Raw genomic sequence first — 20,841 nt, forward strand, 5'->3', positions numbered from 1 at the left:
ATTGAGGTCAGGGCTTTGTGATGACCACTCCAATACCTTGACGTTGTTGTCCTTAAGCCATTTTGCCACAACTTTGGAAGTATGCTTGGGGTCATTGTCCATTTGGAAGACCCATTTGCGACCAAGCTTTAACGTCCTGACTGATGTCTTGAGATGTTGCTTCAATATATCCACATTATTTTCCTTCCTCATGATGCCACCTATTTTGTGAAGTGCACCAGTCCCTCCTGCAGCAAAGCACCCCCACAACCCCCACGGTTGGGATGGTTTTCTTTGGCTTGCAAGCATCCCCCTTTTTCCTCCAAACATAATGATGGCCATTATGGCCAAACAGTTCTATTTTTGTTTCATCAGACCAGAGGACATTTATCCAAAAAGTACGATCTTTGTCCCCATGTGCAGTTGCAAACCGTAGTCTGGCTTTTTTAATGGCAGTTTTGGAGCAGTGGCTTCTTCCTTGCTGAGCTTTACTGTGGATATAGATACTTTTTGTACCTATTTCCTCCAGCATCTTCACAAGGTCCTTTGCTGTTCTGGGATTGATTTGCACTTTTCTCACCAAAGTACGTTAATCTCTAGGAGACAGAACGAGTCTCCTTCCTGAGCAGTATGATGGCTGTGTGGTCCCATGGTGTTTATACTTGCGTACTATTGTTTGTACAGATGAACGTGGTACCTTCAGGCGTTTGGAAATTGCTACCAAGGATGAACCAGACTTGTGGAGGGCTGCAATTTTTTTTCTGAGGTCTTCAATTGACTCAAATTATGTAAATTTGCCTATCAGAAGCTTCTAAGGCCATGACATAATTTTCTGGAATTTTCCAAGCTGTTTAAAGGCACAGTCAACTTAGTGTATGTAAACTTCTGACCCACTGGAATTGTGATACAGTGAATTATAAGTGAAATAATCTGTCTGTAAACAATTGTTGGAAAAATTACTTGTGTCATGCACACAGTAGATGTCCTAACCGACTTGCCAAAACTATAGTTTGTTAACAAGAAATTTGGTGCAGGTCTACAATTTTGTTTCTGGTGTCCTTTGACAGCTCTTTGGTCTTGGCCATAGTGGAGTTTGGAGTGTGACTGTTTGAGGTTGTGGACAGGTGTCTTTTATACTGATAACAAGTTCAAACAGGTGCCATTAATACAGGTAATGAGTGGAGGACAGAGGAGCCTCTTAAAGAAGAAGTTACAGGTCTGTGAGAGCCAGAAATCTTGCTTGTTTGTAGGTGACCAAATACTTATTTTCAACCATAATTTGCAAATAAATTCATAAAAAATCCTACAATGTGATTTTCTGGATTTTTTTCTTCTCATTTTGTCTGTCATAGTTGAAGTGTACCTATGATGAAAATTACAGGCCTCACCTTTTTAAGTGGGAGAACTTGCACAATTGGTGGCTGACTAAGTACTTTTTTGCCCCACTGTACATACATACATATATTTCACTGGCGCTTTTATCCAATGTCACTTTGGAAATAAATAAATAAACTTACAGTAGTGCATGCATAGATTTTTATATGGGTGTCTCCAGTGGGAATCAAACCCACAATCCTGCCTTTGCAAGCGCCATGCTCTACCAACTAAAGTGAGCCACGTAGCCTACACACTGATGTCTAACACATTTAAGTTTGCCACAAGTAGTCAGTTGACTATCATTCACTAGCTAGCACCCTAGTTGCTCATCTCATTCCCCTGCCCATTCTTCTTTGCACACCGCTGCTGCCCACATGAAAACAACCTGTATGGTTCATCTCAAGAATTAAAATCAAATACAATTTTATTTGTCACGTGCAGAATACAACAGGTGTAGACTTTACTGTGAAATGCTTACTTACAAGCCCCCCCCCCCCCCCCCCCAAAAAAAAAAATAGGAAATAGTAACACAATACAATAATGAGACTATATACAAGGATTACCGGTACCGAGTCAATGTGCATGGGTAATATGTACATGTAGGTAGGGGTGAAAATGACTAGGCAACCAGGATAAATAATACACATAGTAGCAGCAGTGTGTGTGAGCATATGTAGTTTGTGTTGGAGTGTCAGTGTAATATGTGTGACTGTGTGGGTAGAGCCACCAGCTCTCAGTCTCACATCACAATTAGATGTTCATCCATGTTTCTCAAACATCACATTTCAAAGTGTTTGGTTACCTCTCTTTATCGTTCCAAGGTTAAGATTAAGCATTAACTCTGAATGGTTAAGGTAAGGCATTAACTCTGAATATTTAAGGTAAGGGTTAATGTTTGGGTTAGGCACAAAACAAAAATATCAAAAACAACTTTCTATCGCTGGATTCGAACATGCAACATTTGGAACCACAGGCAGATGCTGACACCCATCCCTGTCCACAAAGCCTCCTTCAAGGTAACAGCGCTCACTGTTGCCCCCAGCGGCCGGTTTCCTCTTCATCGCCCGACATCCTCAGACATGGATGGATGTCGAATACTGACTTGTGTCATGGGTGACCTGCCTGAGTAGAGTCCAGTGATTTGTGTGGGTAGAGTCCAGTGATTTGTGTGGGTAGAGTCCAGTGATTTGTGTGGGTAGAGTCCAGTGATTTGTGTGGGTAGAGTCCAGTGATTTGTGTGGGTAGAGTCCAGTGATTTGTGTGGGTAGAGTCCAGTGAGTGTGCATAGAGTCGGTGCAAATAAAAAGGGGGTCAATGTAAATATTCAGGGTAGCCATTTTTATTAACTGTTCAGCAGTCTTATGGCTTGGGGTGTAGAAGCTGTTCGGGAGCCTTTTGGTCCCAGACTTGGTGCTCTGTTCAGGAGCCTTTTGGTCCCAGACTTGGTGCTCTGTTCAGGGTCCTGTTGGTTTCAGACTTGGTGCTCCGGTACTGCTTGCCGTGTGGTAGCAGAGAGAACAGTCTATGACTTGGTTGGCTGGAGTCTTCGACAATTTTCCGGGCCATCCTCTGACAGCCTGGTATAGAGGTCCTGGATGGCAGGGAGCTCGGCCCTAGTGATGTACTGGGCCATACGCACTACACTATGTTGTGCTTTACACTCGCATGTCAAGCAGTTGCCATTCCAAGTGGGGATGTAGCCAGTCAAGATGCTCTCAATGGTGCAGCTGTAGAATTTTTGAGGATCTGAGGGCCCATGCCAAATCTTTTCAGCGTCCTGGGGGGGAGAGGTGTTGTCGTGCCATCCTCACGACTGTGTTGGTGTGTTTGGATCATGATCCTCGGGATAAGATCAATCCCTATGTGGTACAGTATGTAGGAAAACTGGAGATATGACATTATTGACCTTTTGAACATAATTCCGAGCATTTGGCTGTGTGTGTGTTTGGATAGGGGCATGTAGGGGAGAGTTTAACTGTCTGTCTCATATGCCTGGAGATCACCTCTCCTATTTTTCTGTCTTTCCTCCCTATTGCTTTTCTTCTCTTCCTCTTCCCTCCTATCCTCCTCTTACCCCCTCTTCCTCTCTCCCTCCTATCCTCCTCTTACCCCCTCTTTCTCTCTCCATCCTTGGCCTCCTGGGCTGCATCTCACATGGTGCCCTATTCCCTACATGGTTAACCTCTTTGGAACAGAGGCCTGTTTAATCCTCTCTTCTTGTCTGGTGTACGTGCAGGCTGAGTAGGTATGTAAGGGTGCTCTGGGTAGTGCCCTGTCTCTGAGGGGTGCCCTGTCTCTGAGGGGTGCCCTGTCTCTGAGGGGTGCCCTGTCTCTGAGGGGTGCCCTGTCTCTGAGGGGTGCCCTGTCTCTGAGGGGTGCCCTGTCTCTGAGGGGTACCCTGTCTAGTATCCTGTCTCTGAGTGGTACCCTGTATAGGTCTAGTACCCTGTCTCTGAGTGGTACCCTGTATATGTCTAGTACCCTGTCTCTGAGTGGTACCCTGTATATGTCTAGCACCCTGTCTCTGCGTATGGAGGGGCAGCAGAGGTGGTTAGGTGTAGTGAGTTTGTTTGGAACTTGAGTGGTATATTTTCAACTGTTTGGATGACAAATCTGGTCTGTGTTTGTAGTATTGTATGAGTATTAATGCTTGCCCAGTGTGTGTGTGTGTGTGTGTGTGTTCTGACTGTGAGAACAGTGTTAGCCTGGGGGGTTGGCAGACAGCTGGGGAAGGATATGGTTTGAATTGTAGCTCCTCCAACCTGCTACGTTGGTTAACATTGATTGACATCTTTGGCCCACTTTAACATGCTTTGGCCTACTTTAGACCACTTCCGGTTGCTTCAGGTTGTTTTAGAGCAAGTAACCACAGCAAACCAACAACTTTAAATATTTTTCCTTCAGTGGTTGTGAAGGAACAAATTACGTTTTCTGAATCACACAGCTAATCCTGTTTTCCACACATTCATACATGCATGCAGAGCCTTCAGAATGTATTCACCCCCCCCCCTTTTCCCACATTTTGTTGTGTTAGTCTGAATTTAAAATTGATTAAATAGAAATTTATGTCACTGGCCTACACACAATACCCCATAATGTCAAAGTGGAATTATGTTTTTAAAAATGTTTATGAATTAAAATGAAATGCTGAAATGTCTTGAGTCAATACGTTTTAAACCCCTTTGTTATGGCAAGCCTAAATAAGTTCAGGAGTAAAAATGTGCTTAACAAGTCACATAAGTTGAATGGACTCATTCTGTGTGCAATAATAGTGTTTAACATGATTTGTGAATGACTACCTCATCTCTGTACCCTACACATAGGAGTATCTGTAAGGCCCCTCAGTTGAGCAGTGAATTCAACCACAAAGACCAGGGAGGTTTTTCCAATGCCTTGCAAAGAAGAGTACCTATTGGTAGATGGGTAAAAAAAACAGACATGGAATATCCCTTTGAGCATGGTGAAGTTAATGACACTTTGGATGGTGTATCAGTACAACCATCTAGAGGCAAAAGAAACGTACACCTGTTTAGGCGAGGCACTGGCTAGCGGAGTAGAACACTTTAACAATTTAAGGAGAGCCGCACACTCTAGGAGCTCAGATGCAATAATTTAATAATCAACGTTTCAACAGACAAGCTGTCTTCATCAGGGTATAATGACAAACACTGCAGTTCACTAGTTTTATATAGTATCAAAGGACACACACAGGTGTCTGTAATCATGGCCAGGTGTGGCTTGATATCATTGATTAATCTTCAGATATCAAAATAACATACCAAAAACATGGATAGCATACGATCATAGATACAATTTGGTTACATAGGCCTACAAATTTTTCTTCTGAGGTCTTGGCTGATTTCTTTTGATTTTCCCATGATGTCAAGCAAAGAGGCAAAGAGTTTGAAGGTAGGCCTGGAAATACATCCACAGGTACACCTCCAATTGACTCAAATGATGTCAATTAGCCAATCAGAAGCTTCTAAAGCCATGACATCATTTTCTGGAATTTTCCAAGCTGTTTAAAGGCACAGTCAACTTAGTGTATGTAAACTTCTGACCCACTGGAATTGTTATACAGTGAATTATAAGTGAAATAATCTGTCTGTAAACAATTGTTGGAAAAATGACTTGTGTCATGCACACAGTAGATGTCCTAACCGACTTGCCAAAACTATAGTTTGTTAACAAGAAATTTGTGGAGTGGTTGAAAAACGAGTTTTAATGACTCTAACCCAAGTGTACTGTATGTAAACTTCCGTCTTCAACTGTGTGTGTGTGTGTGTGTAATAACAATCACCAGATTCCCCCTAACTCACCAAGGCTTCACTGAGGCGTCCTACATTTTAAACAAATACCCTGCTCATGCCCAAACAACCAAAGAAATACCCTGCTCATGCCCAAACAACCAAACAAATACCCTGCTCATGCCCAAACAACCAAACAAATACCCCGCTCATGCCCAAACAACCAAACAAATACCCCGCTCATGCCCAAACAACCAAACAAATACCCTGCTCATGCCCAAACAACCAAACAAATACCCTGCTCATGCCCAAACAACCAAACAAATACCCTGCTCATGCCCAAACAACCAAATATTTACAATGTGCTTGATAGCTCAAACTCCACTACCCTCCAGCCTCTGGTGGTTCAGTAGGTTTGGGGTTGAACTAAGTGCCTACAGGACAGCTGAGGGCTGCTGTCACGTTTTAAGCAGAAACTGTGGTTAACTCGCTGTCTGAATGACCTTCATCATGTCCGCCTTTTACCTGAGAATCATCCTAACACATGCATCTCATCTGGAACATCAAAGATTTGTACAGAAGGAGAGACACTTCTGGTAAGCTCTTAGTTGGTGGTTTTGACTTGAGGAGAGATACTTCTGGTAAGCTCTTAGTTGGTGGTTTTGACTTGAGGAGAGACACTTCTGGTAAGCTCTTAGTTGGTGGTTTTGACTTGAGGAGAGACACTTCTGGTGAGCTCTTAGTTGGTGGTTTTGACTTGAGGAGAGACACTTCTGGTAAGCTCTTAGTTGGTGGTTTTGACTTGAGGAGAGATACTTCTGGTGAGCTCTTAATTGGTGGTTTTGACTTGACAGTCCATCTGCTGGTTATGGATTGGTGTGGGTGTTGTGAAGTAAATGGTGTCTTGAATCATGTTGTTGCTGAGGGAATGACACAACCACTTCACACTTCCTGTTTCTCCTCCCCGTTGTAACAGTGTCTTCCTTTCCCATACTGTATCATGTACATACATACGCACGCACGCATGCGCACACAAAGTGCATGAATGTCATACACACACACACAGTTGAGGAAGTGGGACAAAAATGATCATAGTTAGGCCTACACATACCACTTTGACTCCTTGTTCAGAACATTGATTTAATTTTTTTGCGTGATGGGTTTGGTTGTGTGTGTGTGTTTGTTTTTAGCACAGAGATCTCAGATAGCCGTGTGTTTACGCCTGCTGGTACCTACTGTGTGTCTCTTGATCGTCTCTTAATTAGTAGTCTGCCCACTAATGACCTACTGTACATCCTAATTATTTTTGAAATAATTTGTTTTATGTTATAAACAATATACAAAGACAACTTAACATTCCACAAACATAGCTCCACTAAACTAGACATGATGTTGGCTGGGACTGCCCAACCTTCAGCATACAGAGAAAAAAAGAAGAATAAAGACAAAAACACCAACTCAGACATACATTCATTTCAACAAACATTAATGACATAATTGCTCAGACCCACATGCTCCCACTGTATTCATACCCATCCTGTCCGTCTCACAATAACATCCCTTCTCATTTCAAATTTTTGGGATATCTTCAGTGCTTGTAACACTTTCTGCCATATGGCTTCAAATTGCACTGTTTTGTTTCTCTCTGTAGCCCACCTTTTGTCAATATTTAAATAACTAATTTGATTAATCCTCTGTTTTAACGATGGAGAATCATTTGATTTCCAGTTAAGTAAAGTTTTTTCAAAATAATTGATGAGAAAAGTATGGTCCAACCCATTGGGAATCTCACCGCACCCTCATATGCCGTGTCTTCAAATATGCAGATAGATGGATTAAAAGTACATATACATTGTAAAACTTCTGACAGCCAACTTTCTAACTCCGCCCATAACCTTTGGACTTTATACCACTCTCAGAAAGCATTAATTATTGAGTAATTTGTAATTTTACACTTAAGATATGACTCTGCCGTTGTGCTGTCGATTTTGTTTCTTGAATAATCCATTCTGTACATTAGTTTATACTGGATTAAGCGTACATTTTCTTTAATTGTAATTTATTTCGTTATGTTCCAACACTCCCTCCATCTTGTGCCATTTATATCAGTTATTTTTAGGTCTTGGTTCCAATAGTTTAGTTTATATTTTTTTCTAAGAGATTGTCAGTTGGATATGTTCTCTGCAAGATTTTATATATCTTAACTGTCATATGAATTTCATTTTCTGACTAAAATAGAACTACTTCCACATTGCTCTGATATCCAAAAGATTTAAATAAAAATGTTGTGATATACAACTTTTAAGTTGCATGTATTTGAAAATGTCACATTGGTCAGTCCAAAATGGCTTTTTAATTCTGTCATGGAAATAACTGTATTTCCTGTTACCAAGTCATTTATTTTATACCTTTTAGTTTTCCATGTGGGTGAGTTTATTAGTGAATTCTGAAAAGCTTCCCTGTTCAATAGGGGAGTGTTTTTAGGAGTGATATTGATTCTGGTAGAACCAGTTTAATATTCCATGTTGTTATAGTGTTCTAACTGGGAACTTGTTCATGTTCTTAGTTCCATCCTTTGAAAACAAACATGTCAAAATAATCTGTGATTGAGCATGCGCATCTTCAATATGTACCCATTGTTCCAGTTTCTGGTGCATTTAACTATACATCTCAAGTCTCGTTGGGTGGCGAGTTGCCATCTGGAAGGTTAAAGTTCCACATCTGGAATGTTAAAGCCACCCTCAGACTGAGGAAGCTGTAAAACCTTCCTATTTTATTCTATGAGTTTTATTTGCCCATATGAAGTCTGTTATGACCGAGGATACTTTTGGGAGCCATGCCATTCTGAAGAGGTTTATTCTACCTGTACAATTGATGGGAGGATTGTTCCATTTCATTCAATCTGCTAATGGGATAAAGTTATCTTTATATATTTGTTTCTTTGTCAAGCATCCCAAGTATTTATTATTTTTTGTCGTCCACTTAAAGGATAATTCCTATTGCCATTATTTAATTAGAATTTTTTTATATCCTGAGATTTTACAGTATTCTGAAAACATTCTAATTCTGCTGACTGGAGTGTTCTGTAATTAGGCTCATTCTGGGTGGGTGTTGATTACACACTTGTGTTCTGAGACCATGATTTGAACACCATGTTTGCATCTGAAGTTGCTAAGTGACAGCATAGATAGACTAGAGACTACCTGCTGCAAGGCACCTATCCATACAACGCGCACACACCCTCACACACTTTCACACACAGCTTTATCTTCTGGAATTAGGTCATAGGTTAGAGAATGGTTGATTAAAGGGTCTGTGATTTAGGAATGTGGTCTGTCCGTGTGCCAAAGCTTTCAGTATTAATGCATTCCAGGAAAGGCTTGGATTTATTTAGCACACACAGTATTCTCTGTTCCGACCTCCATCCCCCCACGTCTATCTCTCTCCTCGCTCTCTTTCGCCATACCTCTATCTATCACAGATGAACCTTTCATTTTAGCTATATCCCCTGTTTATTCCTCATACTTCCCCTCAGAACCTCAACCTCTCCCTGCTTCTCAAGGCCTATCTGCCGTTTCCTTCTCTTGTTCTCCATCTTTCTCTCTCTCCATCTGTTCATTCACCCATATAATCCAGTAACATGGATCTCTCCTGTCTGCTCAGGCCACACTTGAACGTCTAAAACTAGATAGAATATGTAGAAATTATGATGGACCTACATGTATATATTCTGGGAAGGCTTTCCACTAGATGTTGGAACATTGCTGCAGGGACTTGCTTCCATTCAGCCACGAGCATTAGTGAGGTCGGGCACTGATGTTGGGCGATTAGGCCTGGATCGCAGTCGGCGTTCCAATTCATCCCAAGTTCTTCCACACCGATCTCGACAAACCATTTCTGTATGGACCTCGCTTTGTGCACGGGGGAATTGTTATGCTGAAACAGGAAAGGGCCTTCCCCAAACTGTTTCCACAAAGTTGGAAGCACAGAATCTTCTAGAGTGCCAGTGTATGCTATGGTGTTAAGATTTCCATTCACTGGAACTAAAGGGCCCGAACCATGAAAAAGAGCCCCAGACCATTATTCCTCTTCCACCAAACTTTACCTGCCTCAATGCATAGTGCCAACTGTAGTGTTCTCCTGCCATCTGCTAAGCCCAGATTTGTCTGTTGGACTGCCAGATGGTGAAGCGTGATTCATCACTCCAGAGAACGCGTTTTCACTGCTCCAGAGTCCAATGGCGGCAAGCTTTACACCTCTCCAGCCGATGCTTAGCATGGAGATCTTAGGCTTGTTTGCGGCTGCTCGGCCATGGAAACCCATTTCAGCTCACGTTGTTTCCAGAGGAAGTTTGAAACTCGGTAGTGAGTGTTGCCACCAAGGTCAGAGGATTTTTCTGAGCTTCAGCCCTCGGTGGTCCTGTTCTGTGTGCTTGTGTGGCCTACCACTTCGCGGCTGAGCCGTTGTTGCTCCTAGATGTTTCCACTTTACAATAACAGCACTTACAGTTGACTGGGGCAGCTCTAGAAGGGTAGACATTTGATGAACAGACTTGTTGGAAAGGTGGCATCCTATGACAGTGCCACGTTGAAAGTCACTGAGCTCTTCAGTAAGGCCATTCTACTGTCAATGTTTGTCTATGGAGATTGCTTGGTTGCATGCTCGATTCTATACACCTGTCAGCAACGGGTGTGGCTGAAATAGCCAAATCCACTAATTTTAAGGGGTGTCCACATACTTTTGCATATTTAGTGTAGGATACATACATTTGTGATAAAAAAAACATTCACAAGGCTTCCCAACAACTTCATTTCAGAGAACACAACTCTGTGGTTTCAATGCATCTACAATCTTGTTTGTGCCCTATGGGCCCTGGTCAAAAGTAGTGCACTACGTAGGGAATAGGGTGCCATTTGGATGCAGCTTTGTCTCATGTCTAGGAGCTTGGCTCTTCAGTTCAGTTCTTCCTGTGATGCCCCAGACCACCACAGGAAGTTGCTTTGTGACTGACCACTGCTTCCAAGCTTCCTGTTTTGAAGGCTTCAGAGTGGCGATGGGAGGTTTTCACCATATGTCTCGAATCTATGAGAAACACTGGCGACAAGGAGAGAACTGTTGAGGACAAAGATTTTGTTTCTTTCTCTCTCTTTCTCCCACCGACGCATAAACACACACACACACACAGACTGAGTGTGGTTAAGGTAGCGTGGCTAATTCTATCATTCAAGCAGAGGTTACAGATCGGTAAAGGCTACATGACTCTTTGGCAAACATTTTAGAAGACAGTGTACACTGTGTGTGCTTGTTTGTTTTTCTCACCATGCTTGTCTTTATAAGCCTGCGTACAGGTGCACATTGGTCACTTGTGTATAACTGAATGAGTGTGTTTGTGTGCCCAGGTACTCTCTTTTCAAGGTCATTTGTTCAGGGTCTATATTGACGTACGAGGTGTGTGTGTGTGTGTGTGTGTGTATATTGATACGTGCACTGAGGTTGTGTGTAGACATATGACAAATGAAGTGGCCCTATAGAGACTGTAATTGAATCAGTCTATTGAATAGGTCACATGGCATTTGCTCCTCCAGATCAACACAAACCTCTGTGAGACAATATCCTCATAGAACTACATATCATGCTCTAGAGACTTGTTACTGGCCTTGTCCCAATACCCACACTTGCCTCCTAAATAGTATGCAAAAACAAGAGGTCGACCGATTTTATGATTTTTCAACGCCGACACCGATTATTGGAGGACCAAAAAAAGCCGATACCGTTTAATCGGCCGATTTAAAAAAATATATATATAAAAAAAAAATATATATATATTTGTAATAATGACAATTACAACAGTACTGAATGAACACTTTTTTTAAACTTAATATAATACATAAAATCTATTTTGTCTCAAATAATGAAACATGCTCAATTTGGTTTAAATAATGCAAAAACACAGTGTTGGAGAAGAAAGTAAAAGTGAAATGTGTGCCATGTAAAAAAAGCTAACTTTAAGTTCCTTGCTCAGAACATATGAAAGCTGGTGGTTCAATATTCCCTGTTAAGAAGTTTTAGGTTGTAGTTATTATAGGATTTAGGACGCGTCGACTATTTCTCTCTATACCATTTGTATTTCATATACCTTTGACTATTGGATGTTCTAATAGGCACCTTAGTAGTGGCAGCCTAATCCCAGAAGTTGATAGGCTTGACGACATAAACAGCGCTGTGAAGCAAGCATTGATAACACGGAACCCATACCGCTGCACGCGTGCGCCATCGTGCGCCATCGTGCATAAATTTATTTTGTCCCCCTACACCAAACGCGATCACGACACGCAGGTTAAAATATCAAAACAAACTCTAAACCAATAACATTAATTTGGGGACCGATTGAAAAGCATTAAACATTTATGGCAATTTAGCTAGTTAGCTTGCACTTGCTAGCTAATTTGTCCTATTTAGCTAGCTTGCTGTTGCTAGCTAATTTGCCCTGGGATATAAACATTAGGTTGTTATTTTACCTGAAATGCACAAGGTTCTCTACTCCGACAATTGTTCCACACATAAAACACTTCTGGCCTTTTTCATCTTAGAACTTATATGGTGAATGGCATTTAAACTTTCATAGTTTTACCACGACAACCGGCAACACTTTTCGTCTTTCAATCACCCACGAGGAGATGGCACGTGGGTACCTGCTTCTATAAACCAATGAGGAGATGGGAGAGACTGGACTTACAGCGCGATCTGTGTCAGAAATTGAAAGGACTTCTATTTTAGCCCTTGGCAACGCAGATGCCTGTTGACGCGCGCGAGCGCAATAACTGAATAACAGATTTCTAAATTTATTTTGCAACGCTCACTCACGCGAGCAGTCAGGGTATTACGAGCCTGCTGCCTCCTACCACCGCTCAGTCAGGCTGCTCTATCAAATCATATACTTAATTATAATATAATAAACACAGAAATACAAGCCGCTGTCTAAATATTGCTGTTACATTGCACAACCTTCAATGTTATGTCATAATTATGTAAAATTCAGGCAAATTAGTTCGCAACGAGCCAGGTGGCCCAAACTGTTGCATATACTCTGACTCTGTGTGCAATGAACGCAAGAGAGTGACACAATTTCTCTAGTTAATATTGCCTGCTAACATGAATTTCTTTTGACTAAATATGCAGGTTTAAAAAAATATACTTCTGTGTATTGATTTTAAGAAAGGCATTGATGTTTATGGTTAGGTACATTCAAGCAAAGATTGTGCTTTTTTCGCGAATGCGCTTGTTAAATCATCACCCATTTTGCGTAGTAGGCTGTGATTCAATGATAAATTAACAGGCACCACATTTATTATATGCAACACAGGACAAGCTAGTTAACCTAGTAATATCATCAACCACGTGTTGTTAACTAGTGATTATGTGAAGATTGATTGTTTTTTATACGGTAAGTTTAATGCTAGCTAGCAACTTACCTTGGCTTCTTGCTGCACTCGCGTAACAGGTGGTCAGCCTGCCACGCAGTCTCCTCGTGGATTGCAATGTAATCGGCCATAATTGGAATCCAAAAATGCCGATTATCGAATGTTATGAAAACTTGAAATCGGCCCTAATTAATCGGCCATGCCGCTGGACCTCTAGCAAAAACATGTAGGTTTATATTATGTGCAATTTCAATAATCTAGTATGCTTTAAATGCCAGGATGTCATGCTCAGTTTGGCTTTTCATCTAGTAGAATTCACTGCACACTTTTGAGGATGAGAATCTTCTTTTCACACAGGCATGTTCGACAACAGCTGATAATCAGAATAGGGGACGTGTTCCACAAACATCAACAAACGGCTGGGAACAAGCTGGATTGCACATATGATGACACATTCTCAGTATGGATGAGTAGTATGTTGATATTTGGACCTTACTGCATATGATCGTACTAAACAGTACGTTCTAAATAGTATGCAGTACGATTAGTACAAAGTTTGCAGTTTAAATAAGTAGTAGGCAAGCCAGATTTAGGACACGGCCATTGTCTGGCTATATGTGAAATGGCACCACATAGGGCTCTGGTCAAAGGTGGTGTACTATACTGTATAGGGAATAGAGTGCCATCTGGGACACCTCTGATTGGGGAAGTATCAGTAACGGAAGTCTTGTGTCTAAGCTATACATGGTACAGACACAGGCCTTTAGACTGCAAGATAAACAAGTCATTGATTGCATTTAGATGGTATTTATGTCCAGTCATTATCACTTGGTCTCAAGGCGCTTTATGTGCACCTGGGTGTGAATGGCCGGGAGAAACCACACTGGTACTGATGAAGTACTGTAGATTTAGTGCCACATTGATTTTCTTTGGCATCACTGGAGCTAGTGTCTGTCTGTCTGTCTGTCTGTCTGTCTGTCTGTCTGGCGTGTAACCAGGGTTTCTCCAAAGATATTCTCAAAGACGCAGCAGAGAGGAAAGGGATACCCTTTTTTTTATCTTCCAGGAACAAAAAAAAGAGTGGGAATAGAGAAGAGAGAAAAGGGAAGCATGAGTTGATGAATAAAGGAGGCATGATGATCAGACATACCTGATCCCTGTTGGGAGAACACCTGTTTGAGGTGGAGTTACATGAAGGAACAGGGACTTAAAACCCACTACCACTGTTCTCTCTCTCTTGCTATCCCCCCGGGTCACACGTTCATTCATACTCCTCAGATAAAACACTGCTGCCCTTCGGTGTTCTCCGAACTCCTTGTCCCCTCTCTCTCTCTCTCTCTTAACTTCGCTTCATTTGTCAGCCCACTGCCCTTGTGTTTGTGTGTGTCTGTCTCCATTTCCATTCCTAGTGGTTCTGGATAGCAATACACTCACCCCGGCCAAACCCAACAGACCTAATAATGCTTTCCACAACCTTTAATTACCGTTCAGCAAATATGCTTATATTTCAACAAGAGTGATTAAAAGGTACACTGGTTCTCAGGAAGGAGAGCCTATTGAGTAACAGATTAGCTCTCTCTTCCCCCCCCCCCCCCATGGGAAACATATGTTGACATTGCCAAAGCAAGTGAAATGGATAATATTCAATAAAGTAAACATTACACTCACTAAAGTTCCAAAGAATTAAGACATTTCAAATGTCATATTATGTGTATATATACACACAGTGTTGTAATAATGTGCAATTAGTTAAAGTACAAAAGGGAAAATAAACATTAAATATAGGTTGTATTTACAATGGTGTTTGTTCTTCACTGGTTGCCCTTTCCTTGTGGCAACAGGTCACAAATCTTGCTGCTGTGATGTCACAGCAATCTCTCTTCCTCTTTTTACCAAACAGTCCTGCTGTTTACAGTTGAACAGTCAAAGGTTATTGGTTATACCTGACTAGCCAACTAACATTTGACCCTGATCAGTGTATGATGCAGTCAACCTTAACATTATGACATAGATAAAAGGATGTGCTAAATGACTGAAGCTTCTGAACAAGGTATCTGGGTGTCCTCTTGGACAATAAGCTTCAGTGGAGTAAATGTACAGACCTTATCAACAAAAAGAGTCAACCGAGACTGTACTTTCTCAAAAAGCTGGGATCTTTTAACATAGACTGTACTATACTTACTCTGTTTTACAAATCTTTCATTGAGAGTATTTCAACTTTTTGTATTGTTTGTTTGTTTGGCAATGCCACTGTCAGCCAGAGAAATATGCTGAGAGGGATTATCACCACAGCAAGCAAGGTACTTGGAGTCAAACAGACAGGCCTGGATGAGATCTTTAAGGTCAGGGCCCTCAGCAGGCTCACAAAATCATTTTAGACCCAAGCCACCCCCTGTACCCGGACTTTGAACTACTCCCCTCTGGGCGCAGACAACTAGACAGTCATTTGTGCCAGGTGTGATATCCCTCCTAAATAGCTCGGGCTAATGTTCCTATCGACTCAGTAACTGTTATGAAAGTTGTATTGTCAATTTGTTTTGTTATTTAAATGCCACTTTAAACGTGTACATGACACTGCAACAAAATGTCCCCATGGAGACAATAAAGTCAGTAAAATAAAGATGAAGGAGATAGATGGGCCTATAGAAATATATTCAGGAGGCTGTGCAGCGAAGATTGCTCAGGTCCTACACCTATTTGTTTGGTGCATTTCTCTATGGGTGTTTGTGTGGGTTCAGATTCTACATTGATTCTACATTACTCCGATTTAAGTTGAATGTTTACCAGCGTTAGACCTATTCTTGGGTATCGGCTAGGCTGATTGATAAGATTGCCAAGGTATTCATTGGCTGCGTTAGAGGAACCTTTTAATGTGTGTTAACGTGATTGGATTACAGAACGTGACCGTGCCCCCTCTGTTCTTCCCCGGTTCTCCATCATTCTGTCAGACTCCAGCGCCGATGCTGCCACAGATTGCCTTTGACAGTTCAAAAAAAATCTAGAGCTAGATATACACGTAATTGAATAAACCCACCCCTCTCTCTCTCTCTCTCCTCGAGCGGAACAGTGATAGAACTCAGATCATTCGGAGGCCAAAGTCATCAAGGGGGCATGGAATTTGAATTTAAAGCCCGTCAGTGTTTGATTAATGGGTTATTGGTGAAGGTCGAAGGCATTCTGACACATGTTATCAGAAAGAACACCAGCACAGTGAAATGAGCCGCTGCTGGGCAGGGTAGGAGTGTAGGTGTATCTGGATTAATAAATATCTCTCTCTCTCTCTCCCCACTTTCCCAATTTCCTCTTATCGATTCCCCACACATCCTCTCCTTCTCTCTCTATCTCTCTGTAGGATGGGTCTCGTGCTGGTCGTGAGAGGAAGAAGACGGTCTCCTTCAGCAGCAGTCTCTCTGAGAGGAAGATCAGCAGCGCTGCAGACTGCATCAGCGCTATGGTGGGGAACATCACCCGTTACACACACTAGTTATAAACCAGTTACTACACTAGTTACACTTGTTACATTCTAGTTGTACAGTTCTGAAGTGGCAGTGTCTGTTGTTTTGGTTTTTATATAAGTGACTGAAATATAACTGGGGGTATTCGTTAGTGCACACCGTAGCAAAACGTTTCACAACGGAAAACGAAAATAAAATTGTTTCTTATTGTTCAAGTGCAGGTAGTCCCTTCCTAGGGAATAGGATCAAGGTGTGTGCATGTTTGACGTCTCATCTGTCTCCAGATGGAGGGTACTGAGTTTCGGAAGGTGCGCTCCAACTCACGAGTCTACCAACGCTACTACCTGCTGGAGTCAGGTCTGCAGGCCCTGCGATGGGAGCCCTCCAAGAAGGAGTCAGACAAGGCCCGCATCGCCGTTTCCTCCATCAGAGAGGTAGGTAGCAACACCCGCATCGCCGTCCCCTCCATCAGAGAGGTAGGTAGCAACACCCGCATCGCCGTCCCCTCCATCAGAGAGGTAGGTAGCAACACCCGCATCGCCGTCCCCTCCATCAGAGAGGTAGGTAGCAACACCCGCATCGCCGTCCCCTCCATCAGAGAGGTAGGTAGCAACACCCGCATCGCCGTCCCCTCCATCAGAGAGGTAGGTAGCAACACCCGCATCGCCGTCCCCTCCATCAGAGAGGTAGGTAGCAACACCCGCATCGCCGTCCCCTCCATCAGAGAGGTAGGTAGCAACACCCGCATCGCCGTCCCCTCCATCAGAGAGGTAGGTAGCAACACCCGCATCGCCGTCCCCTCCATAAGAGAGGTAGGTAGCAACACCCGCATCGCCGTCCCCTCCATCAGAGAGGTAGGTAGCAACACCCGCATCGCCGTCCCCTCCATCAGAGAGGTAGGTAGCAACACCCGCATCGCCGTCCCCTCCATCAGAGAGGTAGGTAGCAACACCCGCATCACCGTCCCCTCCATCAGAGAGGTAGGTAGCAACACCCGCATCGCTGTCCTCTCCATCAGAGAGGTAGGTAGCAACACCCGCATCACCGTCCCCTCCATCAGAGAGGTAGGTAGCAACACCCGCATCGCCGTCCCCTCCATCAGAGAGGTAGGTAGCAACACCCGCATCGCCGTCCCCTCCATCAGAGAGGTAGGTAGCAACACCCGCATCGCCGTCCCCTCCATCAGAGAGGTAGGTAGCTACACCCGCATCGCCGTCCCCTCCATCAGAGAGGTATGTACACACCTAGGAGGAGACCAAAGTGGAGACAGCGATGTTATGAATCTTTATGGAGTTAACTCCTGATAAATGCAATGACGTCTGGTTTCCTGTAAAAAACAGAGGAATTAAATTGAATGATCTGCAATACATTTAAATGGAGTTTGCACTCATCAGGAATGGACTATTCTTCAGCACTGTCTTGGAGCCAAATATAACTCAGTCAGTGAATGGAACTGAGTGAAACAATAAGAACTGTTGACTCCCATGTATACTGTTCTGTACTTGGTCTCATTTGATTGGATCCTTCTTTGTGTCTTTCTAGGTCCGCACCGGCCGCAACACAGAGACCTTTAGGACCAACGGTGTCTATGACCAGATCTCTGAGGACTGTGCCTTCTCTATCATCTATGGAGAGACCTATGAAGCTCTGGACCTGGTGGCTAACTCTGCAGAGGTGGCCAACGTCTGGGTCACTGGCCTGAGGTAGGATAGATATCCACAATGTCTTGCTGGGTTGCCAGATCTGGTTGTGCTTTAGTTTAAACAACTCTCCATGGCTAAGAGGTGTCATGTCAAAAGGATGTCAAGATCCTTCAAGATGTAAATCTAGACTGACACCCAAATGGAACTCACAGTTAGACAATGGAAGTGAATGAAAACAACTGGAACAGATGACTCCCATAGTATTTCCTACCCTGGTATCTTTTAATTATGACAATCTCTGTGCAATCCGTCTCTGTCTCATCCTAGGTATCTGATTCTGTATGGGAAGCATGCCATAGACATGATGGCCAGCAGTGAGGACAGCCTTCGTCTCGCATGGCTAGCAGAGACATTTTCCTCTATGGTTGTCTCAGATGGACAGGGTGGAGGAGAGGAGGTGGGGATCAGTTTGCGGTCGGCTGTAGGTCTGATCAGGAGTGTTAACCCTGGGGTGAGGAGTGAGAAAGTGGAACACCGGTTTAAGGAGCTCCATCGCGTCAAGGAGAGGATGAATGGGCCCGGGACATCTGGAGTTGGAACTGTGGCTGGAGCTGAAGCAAAGGTTGGGGCTTCAGTTGTAGCTGTGATTGGCTCAGGAGCTGGCGATGTGGATAGGGCTCCAGCTGTGACTGAAGCTGAGGAAAGGGATGGGGGTGAATCTGGAGCTGGGACTGGAGCAAACGCAGACAACAGAAGAGGAGGGATAGAGGACAGGGTAACCAAGGAGGAGTTCATTGAGGTCTTTCATGACCTTTGCACCCGACCGGAGATTTACTTCCTGCTGGTGCAGTTCTCTAGCAACAAGGAGTACCTGGATACCAAGGATCTAATGAGGTTCCTGGAGGTTGAGCAGGGCATGGCTCAGGTAAGGATGGCGAAGAGGACCACTTTTCTGTTCTGCCAGTAGGACGGTTTCATGGGTTTTCTGTTCTGCCAGTAGGACAGTTTCAATGGGTTTTCTGTTCTACCAGTAGGACTGTTTCATGGGTTTTCTGTTCTACCAGTAGGACTGTTTCATGGGTTTTCTGTTCTGCCAGTAGGACTGTTTCATGGGTTTTCTGTTCTGCCAGTAGGACAGTTTGAATGGGTTTTCTCTCCCTTTTTCTCTTCTATTGTCCCTCCTTAGCTCTGTCTAGCTGATAAGAAATAAAGTGTCTCTCCAATAGACCGTTGTCGATTTAGAAATACAAATAACAATTTCACTTCAAGAGATGCTCATTTCTCTGTTCTCCTCTGCCCTCCGTGTCTAGGTGACTGAAGACACCAGTCTGGAGCTCATCCAATCCCACGAGCCGTCGGAGGAGGGACGTCGCCATGGCTGCCTCTCATTGGACGGTTTCACCAGATATCTCACCTCCCTGGAGTGCCACCTCTTTGACCCGGAGCACAGCCAGGTGTGCCAGGACATGAGCCAGCCCTTATCCCACTACTACATCAACTCCTCCCACAACACCTACCTCATCGAAGACCAGTTCAGGGGGCCCGCTGACATTACCGGCTACATCCGGGCTTTAAAGATGGGCTGCAGGTGTGTGGAGGTGGATGTCTGGGATGGCCCTGACGACGAACCCGTGGTTTATACCGGTCACACCCTCACCTCGCCCGTCAAGTTCCACTGTGTCCTGGATGTGATCGGTCGTTTTGCGTTCGAGGCTTCGGAGTTTCCACTGATCCTGTGTGTGGAGAACCACTGCTCCCCCTGCCAGCAGATAGTCATGCTCCAGCACCTGAGGAAGATACTGGGGGAGAGGTTGTACACGGAGCCCCTCAGGGAAGGGGAGGGGTACCTGCCCTCGCCTAATGCCCTGAGGGGCAAGATCCTGTTGAAGGGGCAGAAGTTGGAGGAGGGATGCGGGGGGGCGGAGGGGGACGTGACTGACGAAGACGAGGGGGCGGAGATGTGCCAGAGAATGAAGGCTGGTAACAGTGGAGAAGGAGAGGGGGAGGGGGGGCAGAAAGGTGGAGGGGGTGGTGGTACTAGTAGCATTAAATCCCTGACCCCTCCTACTACCCCTAAACGGTTCCAGCTCCTAAAGGAGCTCTCTGACTTGGTGACTCTGTGCAAGTCAGTACGTTTCACAGACTTCCAGATGTCGTTCTCTATCCAGAAACCCTGGGAGCTCTGCTCGTTCAACGAGACCCTAGCGGTGCGCTGCGCCAGCGAGCGCCCAGGAGACTTTGTCAACTACAACAAGCGCTTCCTGTCGCGGGTCTACCCCAGCGCCATGCGCATCGACTCCAGCAACATGAACCCACAGGACATGTGGAAGTGCGGTTGTCAGATTGTGGCTATGAACTACCAGACGCCCGGGTTGATGATGGACCTTAACATCGCCTGGTTCCGCCAGAACGGGAATTGTGGGTACGTGCTGCGACCCGCCATCATGCGACAGGAGGTGTCGTATTTCAGCGCCGATACGAGAGACTCTGTGCCGGGTGTGTCCCCTCAGCTGCTCCATGTTAAGGTAAGTGGCTAGCAGATAGACAGCGGTGCTTATTTATATCTGTTTAATGGAGGCTCCTATTCACTGCCTGGCTTGTTGGCTCCTTAATGGTTGAATGGTATTGTTTCAGTTAGTCAGTACACTTATCTTAATGGTTGAATGGTATCGGTTCCGTTATTCAGTACACTTCTCTTAATGGTTGAATGGTATTGTTT

The 20,841-nt window shown here is 43.9% G+C and overlaps 1 protein-coding gene across 1 annotated transcript in view; it reads left to right on the plus strand.

Annotated features, from left to right (window-relative positions):
* The window catches only part of LOC139559274 (inactive phospholipase C-like protein 2), a 35,946-nt gene that overhangs the window by 2,456 nt on the left and 12,649 nt on the right, over positions 1 to 20,841 (plus strand). The window contains exons 2-6 of the mRNA XM_071375107.1: positions 16,377 to 16,478; positions 16,764 to 16,913; positions 18,022 to 18,182; positions 18,450 to 19,047; positions 19,433 to 20,647. Of these exons, the coding sequence (XP_071231208.1) occupies positions 16,377 to 16,478; positions 16,764 to 16,913; positions 18,022 to 18,182; positions 18,450 to 19,047; positions 19,433 to 20,647 (2,226 nt within the window). The remainder of the gene's footprint in view (positions 1 to 16,376; positions 16,479 to 16,763; positions 16,914 to 18,021; positions 18,183 to 18,449; positions 19,048 to 19,432; positions 20,648 to 20,841) is intronic.

This window comes from Salvelinus alpinus, chromosome 29 (genome assembly GCF_045679555.1).
Source record: "Salvelinus alpinus chromosome 29, SLU_Salpinus.1, whole genome shotgun sequence".
In the NCBI taxonomy this organism is placed as follows: Eukaryota; Metazoa; Chordata; class Actinopteri; order Salmoniformes; family Salmonidae; genus Salvelinus; species Salvelinus alpinus.